This window comes from Cololabis saira, chromosome 10 (assembly GCF_033807715.1).
Source record: "Cololabis saira isolate AMF1-May2022 chromosome 10, fColSai1.1, whole genome shotgun sequence".
NCBI classification, from domain to species: domain Eukaryota; kingdom Metazoa; phylum Chordata; class Actinopteri; order Beloniformes; family Belonidae; genus Cololabis; species Cololabis saira.
The window spans coordinates 37460741-37482630 of NC_084596.1; the positions used below are offsets into that span (position 1 = coordinate 37460741).

General features: G+C 40.0%; 1 protein-coding gene across 3 annotated transcripts in view; it reads left to right on the top strand.

Moving 5' to 3' along the window:
- col15a1b (collagen, type XV, alpha 1b) overlaps window positions 1-21890 on the top strand; it is a 74010-nt gene that overhangs the window by 26503 nt on the left and 25617 nt on the right. For 2 of the 3 annotated variants that reach the window (XM_061732834.1, XM_061732835.1), the window contains exons 3-17: window positions 3682-3869; window positions 4119-4328; window positions 4898-5050; window positions 13618-13692; window positions 13877-13951; window positions 14634-14742; window positions 15494-15534; window positions 15807-15980; window positions 16421-16447; window positions 16568-16630; window positions 16857-16934; window positions 17525-17587; window positions 17669-17806; window positions 18821-18994; window positions 21731-21784. In XM_061732834.1, coding sequence (XP_061588818.1) covers window positions 3682-3869; window positions 4119-4328; window positions 4898-5050; window positions 13618-13692; window positions 13877-13951; window positions 14634-14742; window positions 15494-15534; window positions 15807-15980; window positions 16421-16447; window positions 16568-16630; window positions 16857-16934; window positions 17525-17587; window positions 17669-17806; window positions 18821-18994; window positions 21731-21784 — 1622 coding nt within the window. The remainder of the gene's footprint in view (window positions 1-3681; window positions 3870-4118; window positions 4329-4897; window positions 5051-13617; window positions 13693-13876; window positions 13952-14633; window positions 14743-15493; window positions 15535-15806; window positions 15981-16420; window positions 16448-16567; window positions 16631-16856; window positions 16935-17524; window positions 17588-17668; window positions 17807-18820; window positions 18995-21730; window positions 21785-21890) is intronic. The other variant, XM_061732836.1, reaches the window with a different exon arrangement.

Below are 21890 nucleotides of genomic sequence, written 5' to 3' on the forward strand. Positions count from 1 at the left end.
ACTAGGGAGAGAGGAGGGTGGATGTTAGGGAGGTGGAGACCTCAGGGAGTTACACACCGAGTAGGAGAGGGCCAAAGGAAGAGGGGTCATTAAGAGGAGGGAAAGAGGAGTAGAGAAAGGATCTGAAACCCGAGAGAGATAGTGAGAGGCCTAACCGTTGCTCTTGGAATATATTTTGTGCCTCTTCTGCTCCTGGATTACATCCAGTTGACCAGTCTACCCTGGACTTTCTCTGCAGGATTGCATGTGCAAGCAACCTATCATAACTGGAGAATAGCAACCGTCTTTTCCTATATGTGTGCACAAACGCAGTATTTTGCGGTTTCAGTGCACAGGATTGGAGTACATTGATACTGACCATCACAGACAGAGGATGGGAGCTGTTTGCCTCTCTCTGGTGCTCTTTTTCCTCACGTGGTCACCTGTGCAAGCTCAGTTTTGGAGTTTTGTCTGGGCAAACACCAGAACCACCACCATTCCTCGTAATGTCACCTCACCATCCATCCCCTCCACTGAGTCTCCTGGCACCCAGGAGACGGTGTCAGAGTCAGGGGGGGGACAGGTCAGGGGGCCAGTGGGACTGGTAGAGCGCTCTCAGATTACAGGTGCTGTGCTGGCCACCACTGCACACAGGTCAGGGGTGTTAGTCTCTAGCAACAGCACGCTGGCCCCCGGGACATTACCTCCAGAGGAGAATGAGGCCAGCAAGTCCCACCAGTCCCACCACAAACCATTGAGACACTGGAAGAGTGGTGAGTGCTTTTGAATAGACATAAACTTATATCACTTACAGTCATTTGCATTGATTCCTTTGTTACTATTTTTTATTGACTCTAGAGAAAAACTTTTCATTGAGGCACTGCACTTTTTTTAAAGCTAAATTTCAAATATTCTTGTATCTTTTGTAGGTACCTTTTTGATGTTTCAATTGTAATAGTAGTAATCTACACCAGCTAGTCTTTATGTCACGTGCTGCATTTGACATGTTCTGTATCCTGGTACTAGTCCGGTGTGTCTCACAAGACAGATCCGAATCCCGAGCTATTGCTTCGTGCAGGTATGTGACACAGTTCTGCCCGGATGTGGCCAGTGTTACATCTGTAGACTCGGAGGGATCAAGGGCTTGTAGGTCAAGCAGCTGGGAGCTTTTACAGGGGAAGCCAGGGTCAAATTGGGATTAAAGGGTTATATGTGTCTCAATGCTGAAGGAGTTGGTAGTAATGGTTTAAGTCACAGCTTTAGGAGAGGAGCAGGGCATAAAGTCAGGGAGACTGTGAGCACAAATTGATTATTAGTCTCGAGACGGATCTTGCTGCTTGGATCTCAGTGTAAATGAAATTTGTTCGCAAGACCTCCTAAAGATGCTTTTATGCAATTAACTTTGAGAATGTGCACGCATATGTATAATGTATTATCAGGATTTTTACCATTTGTTGGTTTTCTTCACTTACAGTACAAGTACTAAATTTTGTAGATTTTTCACATACTTCAGTTTTTTAGTTGTCTGGCAATCGAAATTGAATCATAAAAGCCAAAACATTTTGAAGTCTACCAAGTGTTGTAGGGGAAATGCCCAGCTTTCTAGCAGTTAACAGCTGTGTTGTGTTGAGCTTCATCTTTGTTGTTTTCTACTGTCTTATCCAGTTAACAACAAAAAATAAAGGTTGCTGGTGAGTCTGCCTAAACAACTTGTGTTGTAATAGACGCTAAATGAAATTGAATTGAATTAATTAGACGAACTGGAGAGTCCCTCTTTATTCCGCCTCCAACCTCCAGCTGGGCATTCACGAATGATCCCACCTACGCCCAATGATGCCCCTCCAGTGTGTGCTTCCACAAAACATTCTGGTGTTTTACAAAAACCATGTCAGATGACATCCGGGGTTTGGAAGCTACTAATAACAACCGTTTTGAATAAATCTAATTATTGTTATCTTTTTTTTTATGTTCAGAGGCAGCAAAAGCAATGGTAAAATATCTAAGATCCCAGTTTCAACAATCTATGATGTTATCAAGAATTTGCACATTACATATAGTATACAATGAGAAGCACCTGGAGGAATATGGAGTGGTAGTTTCTGTTCTATACACAGTGAAGCAAGTAGGAGTACCCCATGTGAATGTGAAGTCAGACACGACAGCTGGAAGACGATACAAAAAGGATTGCTTATTGTTAAACACGGTGGAGGCTCTATCATGATGTGGGGCTTTTTGCTGGATCTGCTTCTGGAAACATTGACTGTATCAAAGAAATGAAAAGAATCAGCATGTGTCAAAGGCATTTTTACAACAAAATGATTTACCAAATAGAAAACTAAAAACAATGTGCCTTTGTTCATTTTGATCATGTAATTTCTCAAAAGGAACAAAAGTGTTGTAACTGAGCCTTTTTTTATGTTCTGGTTTAGCTGCTTGGTCTCGTGAACTTCTACATTTGACCCTCTTATATAAACTCTTGGCAAACTTTAGACCTCTTGATTCCTAGGTGGCTTCCATCCAAGTCGTGATCATCTGCCAAGTCAGTGTCAGACAACTTTCATACCAAAAAAGTGATCATTAGATTAATGATGTGTCTCACACTGAAGGAATTAAACGAAACCTTTGCACTTAGCACTTTTCCACATGCTGGTTATCTGTTCCTGTCAGTCATTAAGGAGGCTTAAAGACTGCACATCTGGAGTGGAGGTGTAATGACTCTGGTGTATTTACGTTCCTGTTCTTTTTCTTTTGCCTACTCTCTTTGCAACAATAAAAGAGCACATGCCCAAAGGTCGTGCTTGTAGTGATGTGAGTTTCTCAGAGGCACCTCCTCTAACCCGACTCACACACCCAACTCTCTAATTAGGTATGTTTCCAGTTGGTCAGACTGATGAATTAGAGACCCCTAAATGTTGACCTGTCTGGTCTTGTCTGAGTTTGTGTGAGATCACGTGGTGAGACATCCGTGTGTGTCCGTGTCCGTGTGTGTGTGTGTGTGTGTGTGTGTGTGTGTGTGTGTGTGTGTGTGTGTGTGTGTGTGTGTGTGTGTGTGCGTGTGGCAGAGACATAGGTGAAAGGAGTTCTGAGATCCTGGGAGTCTGTTGCCATGGGAGACAAGATCCAGAGTAGGAAGAATCAAGGGAATGTGAAGCCATCTCTTCACATTCACACTAAATGCTCTAATTACCAGTCAGTTGCGTTCGGATTTCAGTTTTGGAGAGATTATGTCCATGTGGGGTAGCGCAGTGAGGCGTGGGAAGAGTCTGCTTCAAATCAAGTCAAATTAAAACCCTGTCAGGATGAGTCACAGTTACTTTTTTTCTTTAATGTGTTAGATGAATTAACAACATGAGGATGAGAGACAGATGAGAGAAGAAGGCGGTTCAAACGGCTGAAATATCCCTGCCATTATCATTTGTCTTCAATACAATATCTGTGAACTCCATCAGATTGACTCTCTTACCATTAAGTTTATTGATTAGTCAATATAAGGACTTGCTTATCAGTATAAAATCTAACATATCTAACGCTGTTTGCATCTTTGACAAGCTCTGAAGGGGACGAAATGTAAAATATGTACAGTGAAATATATATAATAAACATGCAAAGGCACATCTTTCTTTCTTTTTTTAAATCACTTTCCATCTATTTGTCCATGTTCAGCGTTTTTATCTTTACATTGTTGTTCTCTGTCTCCATCAGAGCGAGGTTCAGGAAGTCACCTGGACCTGACAGAGTTAATCGGCTCACCTCTCCCTCCGTATGTCACCTTTACTTCCGGCTATGACGGCCTTCGAGCCTACAGCTTCGAGCCTGAAGCCAACATCGGCCGACTCACCAAAACCTTCGTTCCAGGGCCGTTCTACAGGGACTTTGCCATCATGGCCACGGTGCGGCCGTAAAACCTTTTTACACCTTTCAAACCTCTTTTGTTTAATGTAAAGCAGATGAATACATATCTCATTGTGCATTCAATGTAGATTGTTTGTCTTTTACAATTGTTGGGACCAACTGTATCTGAATCTGAATGAATGATGTCCCAAAAGCCTTTTTCTGCCAACGGCCACAGAATCAGCGGTGTAATTTAGGACTAGCCTTGGTGATGTACTCTGATGTACTCTGCTCTTCCACTCTTCCAGATACGTCCAGCCAGCCCCAGAGGAGGCGTGCTGTTTGCCTTCACAGATGCCCATCAGAAGATGGTGGAGCTGGGTTTGGCCCTGGGTCCTGTTCGTGGGGGCCTCCAGAGCATCGTACTCTACTACACGGAGAGCAAGCAGGGCTCCCGCAGCAATAAAGCTGCAAACTTCACCGTATCAGACATGACTGACCAGTGGACACGCTTCACAGTGAGCTTCACATTATTAACTAGATATCCAGTCATGTTTCAGCAGGCTTTTTGCTGAATATGATTATCCTTCAAAGTTAAAATACACTATTAGTGGTTGGATTTCATCAATACAATGCCACTTATTTGAATAAAAGCGATCACCACATCAGAGCATTGGAAATTGTACGTCTGGCTTAAAATCAACCACTGATGACCTTCAGTTTCTTTTTAAGTCATTCTGGGAATTAATAATTTACTGAAAGGTCCATTTTCTCTTTGGGATAACGCAGAAGTCACGGCTTCAGCTTGGCTAGGTCCTGAGACATAGCATTTCCTCTGCGATGCTTCACAGGATGAACTTCTCCTTGATGCTTTCTTTCTTGTTTTTTGACTGGTTGAAATAAGTATACTGTTGCTGAGGTCAGACATTTAAAATGTCTAGCCATTTTGAAACATGCAATAATGCCCTGAAAATGTTTAGGTGATGCATAAAGTATCAGGCGTAAAATACTGCAAATGACAGTGTTGAGTTGTCAAAAAGATGCAGGAGTTCATACGTTTGTGTGCGGCTTGCTCTCTGCCTGCCAGGTGGTGCTGGAGCACGACGAGGTGCGTCTCTACATGGACTGTGCAGATCCTGAGATAAAGGCCTTCAGACGCAACCAAGAGAAACTCCGATTCCCGCACAACTCTGGCATTTTTGTTGCTAATGCAGGAAATACAGGGCTCACCAAGTTTGTGGTGAGTAAAAAACTTTCTAGATGGACCTGCTGTAGTTTTTATGTCTATCCAGTTCTTTTGTTGTTTTTGTTGCATCTGCTTGTCGAATTTTATGCACATAAATAGTGTAAATAGAGAGCTTTTGTTTTTGTTGTCAATTATATCCAAACAATATAGAAGAGTTTTCAGCAAAAAGGAATAAATTTGAACATTTTAACTTTACTACACGTAAAAAAGGGTGGGTTTAGAGAAACTGTACTGACTGACAGCTGGAAACACAGACAGATAAACAGCCTCAGAATGAATGCCGACATGACCCAATTCAAGAATGTCTTTATTAATCCTTTCATGGTTTTAAGTTGTAGTGTGTGACAAGTGTGTAGCTGTAGCTTGAACAGGCCATTTAATCAGTTTCTCTTAAGTGTCTAACATGAATTTAAGGGAAATATGTCGGACAGGTGATATGCCCACCTTAAGCTTGTTAACGCTACACTTTTCCAGAGAATCTCTCTCCCACCACACACCTAAACAACAGATACATCTGGGCAGACTGGCAGCCTTGCAGCCTTGCCTCATGTAAATGTATTGATTATGGGAGATCTATAGGCATATCTCATACATAACCCTGTTTTTAGTAGTGTCGAATCAAGGAAAAAAATTGTCATGCTTTTGATACCTCAGCGAAAAACCATTTATATACGTAACATGATTTGATTACATTTTACTGTAAATTCAGTGTTATTACATTGAATTTTTTCTGCACTTGTTTGGAGTCTCCGCAGTAACTCAGAAAGAACAACTGAACTCTGGTTTTAGAAAGGACCCTTAGCGTTATTGTTTGTGACATTCAAAATGTTATTTTCATTTCCATTATCTTCTCAACTGCATTATGTTATGCACAAGCCCACACGAACAAAGTGAAATATGAGGACTAGTTTAACAATCTCTGCTCACTCAATCTGAGTGCAACCAGAGTCGAAACTTTCATGACCACCTCTGGGATTGTATCCTGAGCCAGCTCTGCTCTACATCAGAGATGGAGGGGAGGCAAGACGGGAGGAAATAACAGAGAGAGTCATTAAGGAAGGGAGAGGGGAGACATTTAGAGGAGATGAATAGAGGAGAGGAAGGAGAGGATGGGGGAGTAAATCGATAGCAGATGAGGAAGCCGGGATGTCAGAATGACTTAGATGTGGTCAGATCAAGGCCTTAACGCAGACCTTGGATTGTGTTGCTTTGTCAGTTGTGATGCTATAGCATCAAAGCTCCACTTGGAGGAACACCAATTAGGAAAAATAAAAGATTGTGCATCAGCCAAGAGCTTTCCGGCTAAACAGCAACAAAGTTTATTTAAAGGAATTACAGTATTCTGTAGAGAGGCAGGTTTGAGACCAAGAGAAAAAAATCACGAAAATCCCTGTCAGTGCTTTTCTTATTCAACAATAAACAACCATGGACGTTGCCACGGTGAGACAACGTGGGCATCCTCACGTCGTTCAGCTTTGTTCAGTGTGGCTTGACTTTCTGAACGGGTTATCTGAAGCATGACGGCAATATGTGTCCGCTCAGCAGCAATTCATTGTGTATATCTGGGTCAGCGTGTGTGAGCGTATACGTGCGTGCGTGCGTGCGTGCGTGCGTGCGTGCGTGCGTGCGTGCGTGCGTGCGTGTGTGTAGTCATGGCAAGGAGACCGGAATGGTCCTTGTATTTGAGAGTACAAGATATGATTCCTGAGCAAAAGATTGGACAGTTTTCCCAAAGTTCACAGTTTAAATTAACACTATTTCATTCTGTGAATCCAAGACTCCTAAAATCAGTTTTTCGTTGAATCACAACGTGCTTGCACAGTTAAACACCACGTTCTGGTTTCTGAAACATGCTTTCATTTTATTTTATGCCCAAAGGCAATGTCTCCATGTCTCCACAGGTCAAGAAGTAAGGGGAAAATAAAATGTCAAATTTTAATGCATCATGAACTGCACAATGAAAAGCAGGTTTTATGCAGAAAACTATATTCAACATCAGCAATGTGTAATTTTGCTGATTTTTGTCTGTAACGTTATGTTTGTCTTATGATACAACACTGAAAACTCAAAATCAAAGACATAAAGAAAAATAATACATAAGCAGAAACACGATGGTGCAACTAAACCTGCATTTTTTGATTCATTTGTTTGCTCGTGTCTTTGATCAGTTCTCTTAAACTGTTCTTGTGATGTCTCAAACCTCAGATTCACCACCATCCCTAAGAAACCAAGCAGCTAATCAATAGGTTAATTATTAGGTTAGGCTATCGCATGTCCAGAAAACTGGTATCATTTTGTTTTCAGCAAAACTCATCTCTTTTAATCCTCTTTTCATTTACAATTATTCCATAAGAAAAATTAAATGATGTTTTATTCCAAACTTGTAGATAGCTAAAAGTGAACTAGTATAAAGAGATATAAACACTTTTTAAACATCTTTTAAACTATAACTATGTAAATACATGTTATGAGCAATGTTCCCTCTAATTTTTCATGTATCTGGGCACACACACAAGCTCCCTGAGCAAACTGAGGACGACTGTGAGCAACATCACATATGCACGCTTTATTTTTAAGTATCTCATTACACTTAAAACAAGACTCATCACTGGAAAAAACAACAATTTTCACCTGTTTCAAGTAAATTTTCACTTGAAATAAGTAGAAAAATCTGCCAGTGGGACAAGATTTATCTTCTCATTACAAGCAAAACAATCTTGTTCCACTGGCAGATTTTTCTACTTATTTTAAGTGAAAATCTACTTGAAACAGGTGAAAATTTCGACTTTTTTCTCGAAATTTTGAGAAAAAAAATCGAAATGTTGAGAAAAAAAGTTTTGAGAAAAAAGTCAAAATTTAGAGAAAAAAAGTCAAAATGTCCAGAGAAAAGTTGAGATTTTGAGGAAAAAAAAGTCAAAACTTTTATGAAAAAAGTTGAAATGTTGACAAAATTTTGTTTTAATTGACCATTTTCACTTGTTTCAAGTCAATTTTCACTTGAAATAAGTAGAAAAATCTGCCAGTGGAACAAGATTTTTTTGCTTGTAATAAGAAGATAAATCTTGTCCCACTGGCAGATTTTTCTACTTATTTCAAGTGAAAATTTACTTGAAACAGGTGAAAATTGTCAAATAAGTTATTTTTCTGGTGTTATTTTTCTGGTGATGACTCTAAATGTTGAAATAGCAGTAAAACCACATTCACTGATGAAATGACATAAGGGATGGAAAGGAGGGATGGCAGTTTTACAGGGGGGATGATTTGGACCGGTTTTATTTCAGGGGGGGATGATTTGGACTGTTTTTATTTCAGGGGGGGGGGGTGATTTGGACTGTTTTTATTTCAGGGGGGGGTGATTTGGACCGTTTTTATTTCAGGGGGGAGGATTTGGACCTTTTTTATTTCAGGGGGGGATGATTTAAACCGTTTTTATTTCAGGGGGGGATGATTTAAACCGTTTTTATTTCAGGGGGGATGATTTAAACCGTTTTTATTTCAGGGGGGGATGATTTGGACCGTTTTTATTTCAGGGGGGATGATTTGGACCGTTTTTATTTCAGGGGGGATGATTTAAACCGTTTTTATTTCAGGAGGGATGATTTAAACCGTTTTTATTTCAGGAGGGATGATTTGGACCTTTTTTATTTCAGGGGGGGATGATTTGGACCTTTTTTATTTCAGGGGGGGATGATTTGGACCGTTTTTATTTCAGGGGGGGGTGCCATCCCCCCTCATCCCCCCTCATCAAGTAAGTACGATCAAAATCCAAGATGGCCGCTGGTGCAGCAATTTGTTTGTGTCTTTCTCCTTGATCCTTGGATTAGGATTTTTATTTGATTGATTCTATTTTCTAAGGGATTTTATTCAGATTTTATTGTTAAACTACAAAATCCACAACCAAGAATAGTAGCTGAAATTGCTGGGATGCACATCCTGTGCTTACAAGTGAACAGGAGCTACTGTGGTGGAAAGAGGCCTAGTGAGGCCCATTGAGGTCCAGCACGGCCTCTGCTTTGGCAACATTCAGCCTGCCAGCTGTATTATAACTGGACTCCTGCATTCACCGGAACATCTCACAGGCTAAAACTGTGAGAACCTTCAGCCTGCCAGCTGGATTATATCTGGACCCCTGCATTCACCAGAACATCTCACATGCAGAAGTTAACTGTGGAGAAGCTCTGAAGCTACACAGAGGCCCTGTCGCCAGCTACATAGAAGATCTGAAGCTACTGCACACTACATTCTCCAAACAATCATGATGACTTGGTGGGTTTATTTATTAATTATCATCACTCTTCTTGGACCTTCTGGACTAGTTTTGTTGCATACATGCCCACTTCCTGACTTTCCAGGCTCACACTCTCCTGTTGACAGAGACAATCTTAATCTTCACAATGAAATTCACCCTAGGTTGCAACAAAAACTGTTTAATACGCAAAGGAAGCAAGGAAGCATGTTGTTATATTTGGAGTCGCTAAAAGCACTAAATGACATTTTTAATCCGTATATAGACTGGTTGAACAGTATGAACAATGTCAATGTTTCCTCATCTGTCAAAATTTCATGTGCAAAGAAACTCAAGAATGTTATTTTATTGTTGCTGTTGGTTTCAGGTAATATACAGCCAAATCCTGGTCCTGCACAAAGTATTCTTACACCAGAAGATTTCAAAAGTAGATCAGGTCTAGGCTTCATGCACCTCAATGTTAGAAGTCTTTTACCTAAATTAGACATGATAAAGCTATGGACTCTTACAACTGATGTTGATATCTTGGTTCTTTCAGAAACTTGGTTAAAAAGGTCAATATCCGATGATCTAATTGCTATTGATGGCTACAATATTTATAGATCCGACCGAGTAGGTAAAGGAGGCGGGGTTGCAATCTATGTAAAATCAAAATTCTCTGGCTCTGTGTTACTTTCAATCTCCAAAGCTAGACAATTTGAGCTGCTTGCAATTAAAGTCAATCTGAATAAAAATCATCACTTGACTGTAGTTGGATGCTACAGACCCCCATCAGCCACTAAAGAAGCAGTATCCTCACTGTTTGAGGCCCTACAAAATCTCTGTGACACTGAGGTTCTTCTCATGGGCGATCTTAACTGGGACTGGCTTTCCTCTGCATCTGATGGTATCAAAGATTTATGCAATTCATTGAACCTCACACAAATGATAAGTGCTCCTACTAGGCTAAATCCAAAAGATCAGAATAAAGCCACCCTACTAGATCTAATACTTACAAACATGCCCTATAAATATCCATCAACTGCAGTATTCTGCAACGATGTAAGCGATCACTGTACAATTTCCACAATAAGAGATTCTAAACTAAGTAAATCCAAACCTCGCTATATTTTTAAAAGATACTTCAAACATTTTCAAAAACAAACCTTCCTTGGTGATTTGTACGAAAGTGATATGGGCAGAGTCAGTCTAATAAATGATGTGGAGTGTGCTTGGGAACATTTTTACAAGTCATTTAAAATGATTTGTGACAAACATGCCCCTATAAAGAAATTTAGAATATCTGGAAAAGATAACCCTTGGTTTACAGAAGAACTTGCCAAACTAATCAGGGAAAGAAATTTATCCTGGACTAAAGCGCGCTCCACTAATGCACCTGCTGATTGGACAACTTTTAAGGCCTTAAGAAACAAATGCACAGCCTTGACTAAGAAAACAAAATCAGAATACTATTTAAATTCTATTTCAGAAAACCTAAACAACCCAACAAAGTTTTGGAAACAAATAAAATCCTTATCCAATACCAAAATCAAATCAAGCTTACCAGAAAAAATTAAGGTTAATGCAGTTGAAACTACTTCCAAAGAAGGCATTATAAAATGTTTTAATGAGCACTTTAAGTCAGCTGGTTCTGTCTCCAACATATGTGCAGCTGAAAAAACCCCAAGCTCAGCTGGTGAGACGCATTCATATAACACTGACAAAAGTCAAAACTGCTTCTCTTTTCAACCTATTCCATGTGTGGAAATAAGGAAAGCTCTTAAAGCTATTAATCCAAGAAAATCTCCTGGACCAGATAATTTGGACCCTTATCTCCTGAAAACTGCAGCTGATTTTATTGCTGAACCCATTTCTCATATTTTTAATCTGAGCCTCCAAATGAATATCATCCCCACAATATGGAAATCAGCTTTTGTTGTGCCACTTTTTAAAGGTGGGGACCCAACTGATCTCAACAACTATCGCCCTATCTCAAAATTGCCAATTCTAGCTAAAATATTCGAATCTCAAGTAAATTTTCAGATAAAACAGTACTTGGTAAACAATAATATTCTGTGTGAAACGCAGTCTGGTTTTAGGGCAGGACATAGCACCATAACTGCAACGATGTCTGTGCTTAATGACATCTGTAATGCTTTAGACCAGAAGAAACACTGTGTTGCACTGTTTATTGATTTAACCAAGGCTTTTGATTGTGTTAACCATGGATTACTGCTTAAAAAACTCAAAGATATTGGCTTTTCTGACCCAGCTGTTCACTGGTTCAGGAATTATCTTACAGACAGGACCCAATGTGTAGCTACAGATGGGCACCAGTCAGACTTTATCACAATTTCCAATGGGGTCCCTCAAGGTTCTGTTTTGGCTCCTGTCCTATTTACAGTTTTTATTAATGACATCGGGAGGAATCTGAACAGTGCAAAAATCCATCTTTACGCAGATGACACAGTTATTCATTCGATCGCCCCCTCTCTTTCCCAAGCCATCAATGATCTCCAGTCTGCTTTTGAACAGCTCCAGACATCACTGACTGAACTAAAGTTGGTCCTTAATGCCAAAAAAACCAGATTTATGACTTTTACCAGAACCCGTTCAACCAACATCGTCCATCCTGGAATACAAACTACAGGAGGAGAAACTATTGAAAGAGTAGCATCATATAAATACCTGGGTATCTGGTTGGATGACAAACTGTCATTTTCAGAACATGTGTCTCATCTGGTAAAGAAACTGAGGGTTTTGCTGGGGTTTTATTATAGAAACAAAACCTGTTTTAACATTGTTGCCAAGAAAAAACTGGTACAGGCAACTTTTTTAAGCACTCTGGACTACGGGGATATTATTTATATGCATGCTGCCTCCTCAACACTTCATTGCCTTGACACAGTATATCACAGTGCTTTGCGTTTCATTACCAACTCAGCGTTTAGGACACATCACTGTGTTCTCTATTCTCTGGTCTCCTGGCCCTCACTGACCCTAAGGAGACAACAACATTGGATTATTTTTATTTACAAAGCCATTCTGAATAAACTCCCCACATATCTGTCCAATTTGTTGTCTCCAGTTCACAGTGTGTACAGCTCCCGCTCTTCCACACGGAAGCTGTATAAAGTCCCCAGGATTAATACAGAACTTGGCAAAGCAGCTTTCTCCTACGCTGCTCCCTGGTCCTGGAACAACATTCAGAACTGTCTTAAACTTTCTGGACTCATCTCCTTGGGTGAATTCAAGGTTCTTCTTAAGCAGAAACTAACAGAAATGTGCACCTGCTATTTTTAATGTAAGGTATTGTAATGTTGTTTGCACTGTTTGTTGTTGTTGTTGTTGTTTTTAAATTGATTTTATTGTTGTTGCACCAGTTAAGCCTCTTGGCCAGGTCTCCCTCGTAAAAGAGATTCAGTCTCAAGGGATTTTCCTGGTAAAATAAAGGTTAAATAAAAATAATCCCCCCTCAACTCCAGTACTGCTGGTAGACACAGCAATAGTATGGATAGCTTTTAGCAGAGGCTTCAGACTTTCTCGTGTCCGGGATCCCCACAGCTCCTTGTATTCCCCAAATCCTTGAATACTTCTCCTCCTCTCGACTCGCGGGACCTCCGTAAATTGATTTATGGTTCCGCGTTACACAAACGCAGAGCCTACGCCGTGGGGTACGCGGCGACGCGCATGTACGTTGCGCGTTGCCGCGTACCCTACGGCGTAGGCCTTGCGTCGATTTAGCGCGGAACCATAAATCAGGCTTTGCGAGTGAACGTCTCACGAGGGGCAGTCGCGTTGCGACGCCACTGTAGCCAAATCGCAAGGAGAGAACAGAGAACTGAGCTCATGAGAAGTCCCAGTACGCCAGAGGCTAATATTGAGAAGTGGGGGTACTCCGTACCGGCGCGTACCGGCCCACTTAAAGCACTGCGCTGGATAGACTTTCTTGTGCGCTGAGAATATGCGGGCAGTGCGCGATTGCGCACGCGCGCAGTTTAGAGGGAACATTGGTTATGAGTGTGCTTGCTGCGGGTTTTTTCAGCCACCATTTATAAAACTAACTTCATTCAGTTCAATATTTCATTTATGAAAAGCTTTCTCAATTAATCTCCAAAGAAAATTATATTGTTTGCGCATCAATTATTTAAAAAAAAAGAATATATATTATGGTTATATGAATACAAGCCTTTGATGCAAATTTGGTCTCTAAGTCTGCAATTATATCTTTGATGCACATGCATTTTATTTTTCATTTCTCTAGTCTTACTATGATTATATATCCCAGTTCAGAGGACAGGTTCGTCTTTTAAACAGGGATTCTTTGTCTCTCCAGGGTTTGATCCAGCAGCTGGTGATAAAAGGTGATCCGAGAGCAGTTGAGGAGCAGTGTGAAGACGACGACCCCTACGTGAGACACAAGCACAACATTTCTGTTTTCAGTACATTCATGGAGCTCAAGAAATTAATATTGTTTTACTCGTAGTTTGAAATTATGTACTATTATGATACACTTTCATGGAGAGCACCGCCTTGCGGGTAAATTGCACTGTGACAAATCTGCCTGGACCAAACAATAGTGATGTTTGACTCAGGCCTCGGGGTACGCCAGTGGAGACGATGACAGGGAGACGGAGGAGGACCCGGTGAGGAAGGATGGCGCGTGGCTGGTAGGTTGACGAATAACAGATGGATCATTTATCTGATGTGGTGCCTGATGCTTCTGACCATGTGACCAAGTTTCACAAATAAGGTGATGAGGTCTGAGGGGAAGTACTCAAGCAGCACTTTAGAGGTAACAGAGCAATTGCAAACAGGCCGTAACATCTTGGTGTCCACCTGTTGATCTCTGATGCCGGGTATGCTGAGTCTCTGTGACCAGGGCACTAACGTAACACCTGTGGGACTGTTAAAGCCCTTGTTTCTTTTCTGGATCCCTCTGACTTATTTCCAATCCTCCCACAGGCTGGAAGTCAATCTGACCCAAAACATCCCAGAATAAAACACTGACTTTGAAGCTTCAAAGGAAAACTGTCCCTCAGATACAGGATAGCTGTTCCCACAATTTCTGTTCTCAGTGATGTCCATCAGAAACAGAGTGCAGAAATGAAACAGGAAATGACTTAATTGTCTTATAAATCTCTTTTCACACATGTGTGCTTCTGAAATGTTTGACAAATGGGGCTCTGTCAACTGATGGTCTCTATTAAACTGTTTCAGCCTGTTTTGGTCATGCTTATTACGTATATGATGATTGCTGTCAGAGATTTGGTTCATGTTTGTCATGGCAAGAACCACGTTGACCTTTGCTTAACGGCAGATCCCCTCACCTATCACTCCCCTGTCTTCCAGGTGGACAACAGTACTCCAGTTAGAGCTCCACCCACTGAGGCTCCAGAGGTGGAGCTGGAAGAGTATTCTGGTCACATGACTCCAACAACAGAAAACCTCCTGATAACAGGTCAGAAGAGTACGACGGAGTATTAGGGCCAAACTAAGACAAAAAAAAATTGGAAATTACGAGAATAAAGTCGTAACATTACGAGAATAAAGTTGGAAAATTACGAGAATAAAGTCATAGCCTAATGTTGCGAGGATGAAGTCGTAATACTACGAGAATAAAGTCGTAATATTACGACTTTATTCTCGTAATTTTACGACTTTATTCTCGTAATATTACGACTTTATTCTCGCAACAATATGACTTTAATCTCGTAATTTTACAACTTTATTCTCGTAATTTTACGACTTTATTCTCATAATATTACGACTTTATTCTCGCAACATTAGGCTATGACTTTATTCTCGTAATTTTACGACTTTATTCTCGTAATTTTACGACTTTATTCTCGTAATTTTACGACTTTATTCTCATAATATTACGACTTTATTCTCGCAACATTAGGCTATGACTTTATTCTCGTAATTTTACGACTTTATTCTCATAATTTTACGACTTTATTCTCGTAATTTCCAATTTTTTTTTTTGTCTTAGTTTGGCCCTAATACTCCGTCGTAGAAGAGACTGTTTCACCTTAGAAATGTGTGTTAATGTTTGCTTTTTAGAAGTAGCTCTAAGATATTTCAAATCATACAAACAGTATCCTAATTCCATTTATTGAGATGAATAGATATCGAGAGGATAAATTCCAGTGATGGAAATAAAAGTCGTCAGTGTTAAATACAACTTAATGTTTTTGTTCCCCGTGTAGGGCCACACCAGACAGAGGAGCCAGGAGAGAGACCAGGAGACGTAAGTTTATGTGGGATTCCGGCTCCTTCTTACTCACTCCTGCAGGATTGGTCATAAGCATTTACATTTTCTACAGTAGATGAACCTAAAACCTAAAACAAAGACCTGTTTATAGCCAGACGCTCCTCTGGCATATAAGTGACATAGAGACACAGATCCTACAAGACTGAATTCGATTTCAGTGAGATGTTAAAATGCTGCACAAAGTCACAGTCATCACAAATGGTTTTCTCTCCAGATACAAATGACAAATGAAATATTTGAATCTACAGGGTCACATCAGGCCTGGGTTCAAAGGAGAGCCCGGTGATCCTGGCTCACCCGGTCCACGTGGTCCCCCAGGGCCGCCCTCCATACTGGATGAGACAACGCTTGGATCACCTGGGCCACAGGGATCACCAGGAATCCCTGGACCCACAGGAGCACCAGGGAGAGATGGCCAGAAGGTTCGTGCATCACATTCAGCACAGTTGATAGATGGATAGATAGATGTGGAGTCGTCATGTCCAAACTACCAGAAGATGAGCGGTTACCTTCAAAACATCTGCATGATACTGTACACTGCTCCTTGGGACAGTTAAGTAGATGTCTGACTATCCTCCAGGCTTTGATGGACAGCAATTTCTATCAAGCATAACGAAATATGTATATTTATTCATTATATATTTATTTGCATTTCTGTTTTTCATCGTATCATCCTGTTAAGTCTAGAGAGCCATCATGTGAAAAGATTCAGATAATAAACACTTTCATCTTTGTCAGTTTAGTAGTTCTGAGTGCAATACATAAAAATCCACCCAAGTATTAAGTTTACATCAAATATGTGTGACTACTGCAATCATTTGATGGGGTCTGAGCGCAAATCTTTACCTCTCTATCTTCGTAGGGAAGCAAAGGAGACAAAGGAGAGTCGGTGAGTAATGGATACGTTTTTATTTTTCCTCTTATTTTAGTGGTGGTGGAAGGGTTTGCTTTGTTTTCCTTGCTGTAGCTTACGTTACATGCATTAACATAGTTGTATTTTTACCATCAGGGTCATAGAGGATCTCAGGGGACTCCGGGTTTGAGCGGAGAAACTGGAGCTAAAGGAGACAAGGTGCATCTACAGATGATACTTTATGAATAACGCATTAAGATGGAGCACTGCATCTCAATTTATCTTCCTCAGATGAGAAATGAGATTTCATAATCATCATTTTCAACAGACATGAACAATTCTATTTTTTTTTTTAATATTCATGTAAAAAAGTTTAACTTTGAAAGATTTTTATTTAATATGTTTCAGTTTATTTTAAAGCTAAGATATCCTTATCCTTCTACAGGGAGACCGTGGAGTTGGGTCACCAGGGCCCCCTGGCCTGCCCGGACCCCCTGGACCCCCCAGATCACGCAGCGTACCTGTGAGCAACATTGTTTTATAGGTTCTCCTCTTGTGTTTTTGTTTACATTAATTATATGGATTATCCTGCCATTCGGTATGAGAACTGTCTAGTGCAGTGGTCCTCAACCCTTTTTCAGTGATGTACCCCCTGTGAAATATTTTTTCAGCCAAGTACCCCCTAACCAGCGCAAAGCACTTTTGGTTGTAAAAAAAAAGACCTAAAACAGAGCACTGTGCCATCAGTAAGTGATTTATTAAACATAAAAATATTGCTGCTACGCTTCAACCACGACTCCATCGTTGGTCCAAGTGATTGACAGGTGAAGCCAGGTGGCATTTGACAGGTTAGGTGGAACCATCCTGGTGTGGGGGATACTCTGTGGTTTTAGGATAATAAGTTGAATAGCCTTGAATTTAGACTTATATTTTCCTCAATTATTTATGAAATATTTATTTTTAAAGGATTTTTGCATGGATGCTACTTTTTAAATATATGTATAATTTAAAACCCTGTAGTGCCTTCACGTACCCCCATTTGAGAACCACTGGTCTAGAAAACACAGCTTATATCACCTGAGTGAGAGACCAACATGTGACTGTATGTTTCAGTATGGACCAGATGCCCTGGGCTCTGGGTTTGAAGACCTGGACAGCGATAATGAACTTATTAGGGTAAAAGCAGGATCACTTACACAAATAATCTGTCATCATTTCATTTACACTACAATAGAATAAATATTCTCCTGCTCTCAGGGTCCTCCTGGTCCACCGGGGCCTCCAGGACTTCCTGGGCCTCCTGGTACCCATCCTTCAACAGAACCGTCATCTGGCTATACTGGACCACCTGGTTCTCCTGGTAAAGATGGACTCCCGGGTACTCGTGGAATACCAGTAAGTTTTCATTTCAAGTTGGACATGAAACATCTTTGTTGCAATTTAATTACAATACCCAAATGCAAATTAAAAACATTTTAGTCATGTGACATATTTTCAGGTGGATGTTTGTATAACTATTACTACTTTGAATTTGCCAATCTCACATGTTAGTTGCAGCGTTGCTAATCTATTATCATTGAAATTCATTCAATTTAACAATACCACTCCTCACCACAAGGGGGCGGTATATCACATGACCGTTAATGTGTCAGTCCCATAGTATTGTCAGGCAAGGTTATATGCACACACACACATGGCCCCACGAGGATTCAGGGCCCCAAGCCGTGGGTGGGCTATAGGTGGTAGAGCCCCACCAAGTGGTAACTACGAGTGCACACACACACACACACACACACACACACACACACACACACACACACACACACACACACACACACACACACACACACACACACACACACACACACACACACACACACACACACACACACACACACACACACACAAAGAAAAAAATCTCTATGTATAAAACACATTTTATGTACAAGGTTATTTAAATTGCTTTACTTACAGCAAGATGCAAAATAAACATATGAATGTGCATTTAAAGCCAAATAAAAACAATAAGATTAAACTAAAAACTAAAGTAGAATAGGACCGTGATGTTCAGAGTAGAGCTGTGCGCACTCGTGTGGTCAGGAGTGATATTGCTCTATAGAGAGGTTTGAATGTGGAGTTTAGGTTTTCCTTTTTCTTCTGGTAAAAAAATTGTTTGTTTTGTTTTGTTTTGTTTTGACTCAAATCACTTAGTACTTGGTTATGTATTCTTTAAATTCATTACCTGTCTGTCCTTAACACTATTTTTGTATCTTGTGTGATCCTTTCCTGGGATTTAATTGCGAACTCCTGATATGTAATCATGCTCTCCACCTGTATTTTAATCAGCCCCAGTTCATCCACCTTTTGCTACCTCCCTGTGATGCCTCCCTCCTCTCTACTCTGTTCCAGATGATTGAGGATCTGTTTAGTGGGTCTGGGCCTGACGATTCAGTTTTGAGCTCAGAGCTGACCTCTGTCCTCATCTCAGAACTTGGATCCGGTTTCGACTCTGATTTCAGTTCTGACTCTGGTTCTGGTTCTGGTTCTGAGCTTGGGTTTGAGTCTGCTTTGGGTTCTGGCGAGGTATACCCTTCTGGTTTCTGGTCATGAACCAGGAAACAATAAATGATAGAATTACAGTCAAAAGCCAGAGTACTGAGGCGGTGCACTGATCTCCTACACAGGTCACGTTATTGGACTATTAGATTATTGGACTATTATCGGATTATCAGAGTTCTACATGTACTTGATGTCACATGTGCATTGTCCTCGTTAAAATGGTAACACAAATGAGAAGACCAACATTTTACCATCTGCCTCAGTACTCAGGCAACAGTGACTGAACATCGCCACCAACCTCCTTGTCTTTGCTGCTGTCTTACAACCGCTAAAACTCGGTTTCTCCACATCTTAATGTGGAACTCAGAGTTACTGCTTTTGGAAAAATATGGTTTTCACAATTTTCGGTTCATTTACTCTCAGTTCAAAGGTTGTCAGTAGAAAATGAAACATGTCAGCATGAGGTTTCATTGCACATGACAACAGGTGACTAAACTGAAAGTAACAGACAATGTAGTTGCTGCTGATGTGTTTTTCGCTTTTGTCTCTATCGTCACATGACACAGGAAGACGACTCTGTCTTTTTGTTTGTTTATTGGTCACTTCATCTGGGCTCTTCTCAGTGTTGTAGTCGGATTTTACTCAAATTCTAGCTCATTAATTGTATCGGACAAACAAAAAAATCACCTTTAATACCCATTTGATGTGTTTCCCAGTTATCAAAAAAATTAAGATGTTTATGGAAACTGCCTCACACCAAGAATATCTTAATTAGAACCAAAAACCAACAAAACTTTGGTAATCTAAGGCAGTGTTTCGCAACCCTGGTCCTCGGGGCATGCTGTCCTGCATGTTTTACACTGAAAAAAATAAATCTAAGCACATGTAAATATAACATATTTAAATCTGTGATATCAACAATTAAAAATGAAGTTTGTTGCTTTACATGAATACATCTAGTTTTGAACTTAATCTGCATTTGTTCAAAAAACTAAACATTGTTGCATTTTCTCCTTAACAAGCAATTTATGTGAATATCAGGCAATCTTTTCATTTACACACAAACAACAAGCAATGATCTTGTTTTATTTACTTTTCCTTTAACAATTTTAATCTATTTGGCAGATTGACCAATGTTTAGATGAAACGTGCTTTATTTGTTTAAGTAGAACACCACAGTAAAAAATATCTTGCTTGATCTACTTTTAAAAATTAAGGCAACTTTTTCGCATGAGATCAAGAAAGACTAGTCTTTGTATAAACTACTTAATTTTTAGTATGTACAAAATTCATTTACAAGAAAAGTCAACTTAATTTTGATAAATAAAGTAAACTTAACACAATTAGGTTGACTGTACTTGCAAAATGTATTATTTACAAAAATTAAGTAGTTTATACAAAGACTAGTCTTTCTTGATCTACAAAATAATCTCATGCAAAAAGTTGCCTTAATTTTTTTTAAGAAGATCAAGCACAATATTTGTAACAGTGTAGATGCTCCAGCACACCGTGATATAAGGAGCCGTGTCAACAACAGAGCTGTCCAGATCTTGATGACAAGCTGGTGATGACCGTTAATTAGAATCAGGTGTGTTGATGCAGGGAGACATCTAAAACATGCAGGCCAGTGTTGGGAAACACTGATCTAAGGGCTCAAGAGCTTATGCTAGTCCTTCTCTTTTAGGAATATGAAAGTGATTAGAATAGAATAGCAGGAAATTCTTTCATCACAACGCTCTAGTGCACAATTATAAAGATTAAAGATTAAATATTAAATAAAACAAGAGTCACAAACTAAAATGACAGAATGACCCAGCACATAGCTGCATAGATAGAGAATGGCAGTGGCCACCCCCGACTCCAAACATATGAAATATGAAATGCTATGAAGGTCTCTTCACAAGGCCAGTTGCTGTAAAAGAGTAAAGAAACATTAAGAAAGAGTGCAAAATCTCAGTTAAAAAGAAATTGCGATAATTTCCCTTTTCCAGCCCCATTTAAGAATTTGGGAAGTACACATCTGATTTTACACATTAATACACAACACTCATTTTCTAAAAAATATTTGTAATAATGCTTCTGACTTTTTTACTTCAGTCCAACGTGAAGTCAATAAACTTGGACCCAGCCATGTTTCTGGGCGTTTTTTATATATCTTTAATGTTATACATGGGGCAAGAAATGTTAAGTCATGAAATCGAGTAATGATTTTGACTAAAATCAGCTAAATGAACAATCAGGCAGAATCAGATGTTCACCCGCATCCGCAGAGATGCTTTCTTTGTGTCCGAGGTCTGCAAGAGCACATTTTGTTTTGTTTTTGTCTGTTTTTTCTGTCCAAAGTACAGAAATATTGCTGCACTTTGGTCTTGATTTGGTCTCGTTTAAAGGAATATATTGTTTTTCATTATTTCAGCTTTGCAGTGAAGTGATGGGAAAACAATAAAATCATCCTTTCTACTTTGCCTTCAAACACTGCTGCTTCATGTTACATGTTCACGTTAGCTGAATGGCAATAAGCAATGCTGATCTTAAAGTGTGGCATTTTGTTGGCATGGATGAAATTACAATGTAAGGAAACTGACAAATGAGACAGTTCCTAGATATTGTGAGTATTCCTTTAAAGTGACCAACCATCATCTTTGGTCCCTGTTGGAATGGCTGAAGGGACAACATGGTGCTATGTTTCGGTGTATTTTCAGATAGCTGTAACAACTTTGTCTGCAATGGGCCTGTCTTTGTCTTTATTTGTCCATCTAGGGTCTAGCAGGACCGATTGGGACTCCAGGTCATCCCGGGGCTGTCGGAGAGAAGGTAGATGTTACATTTGGATGGTATCAGGGCCTCGTAGCTCGATGAAAGTCACATGCTGTAGACCTTCCTCTTTCTACTTGTGTGTGAATGATCACTGATCATTCAA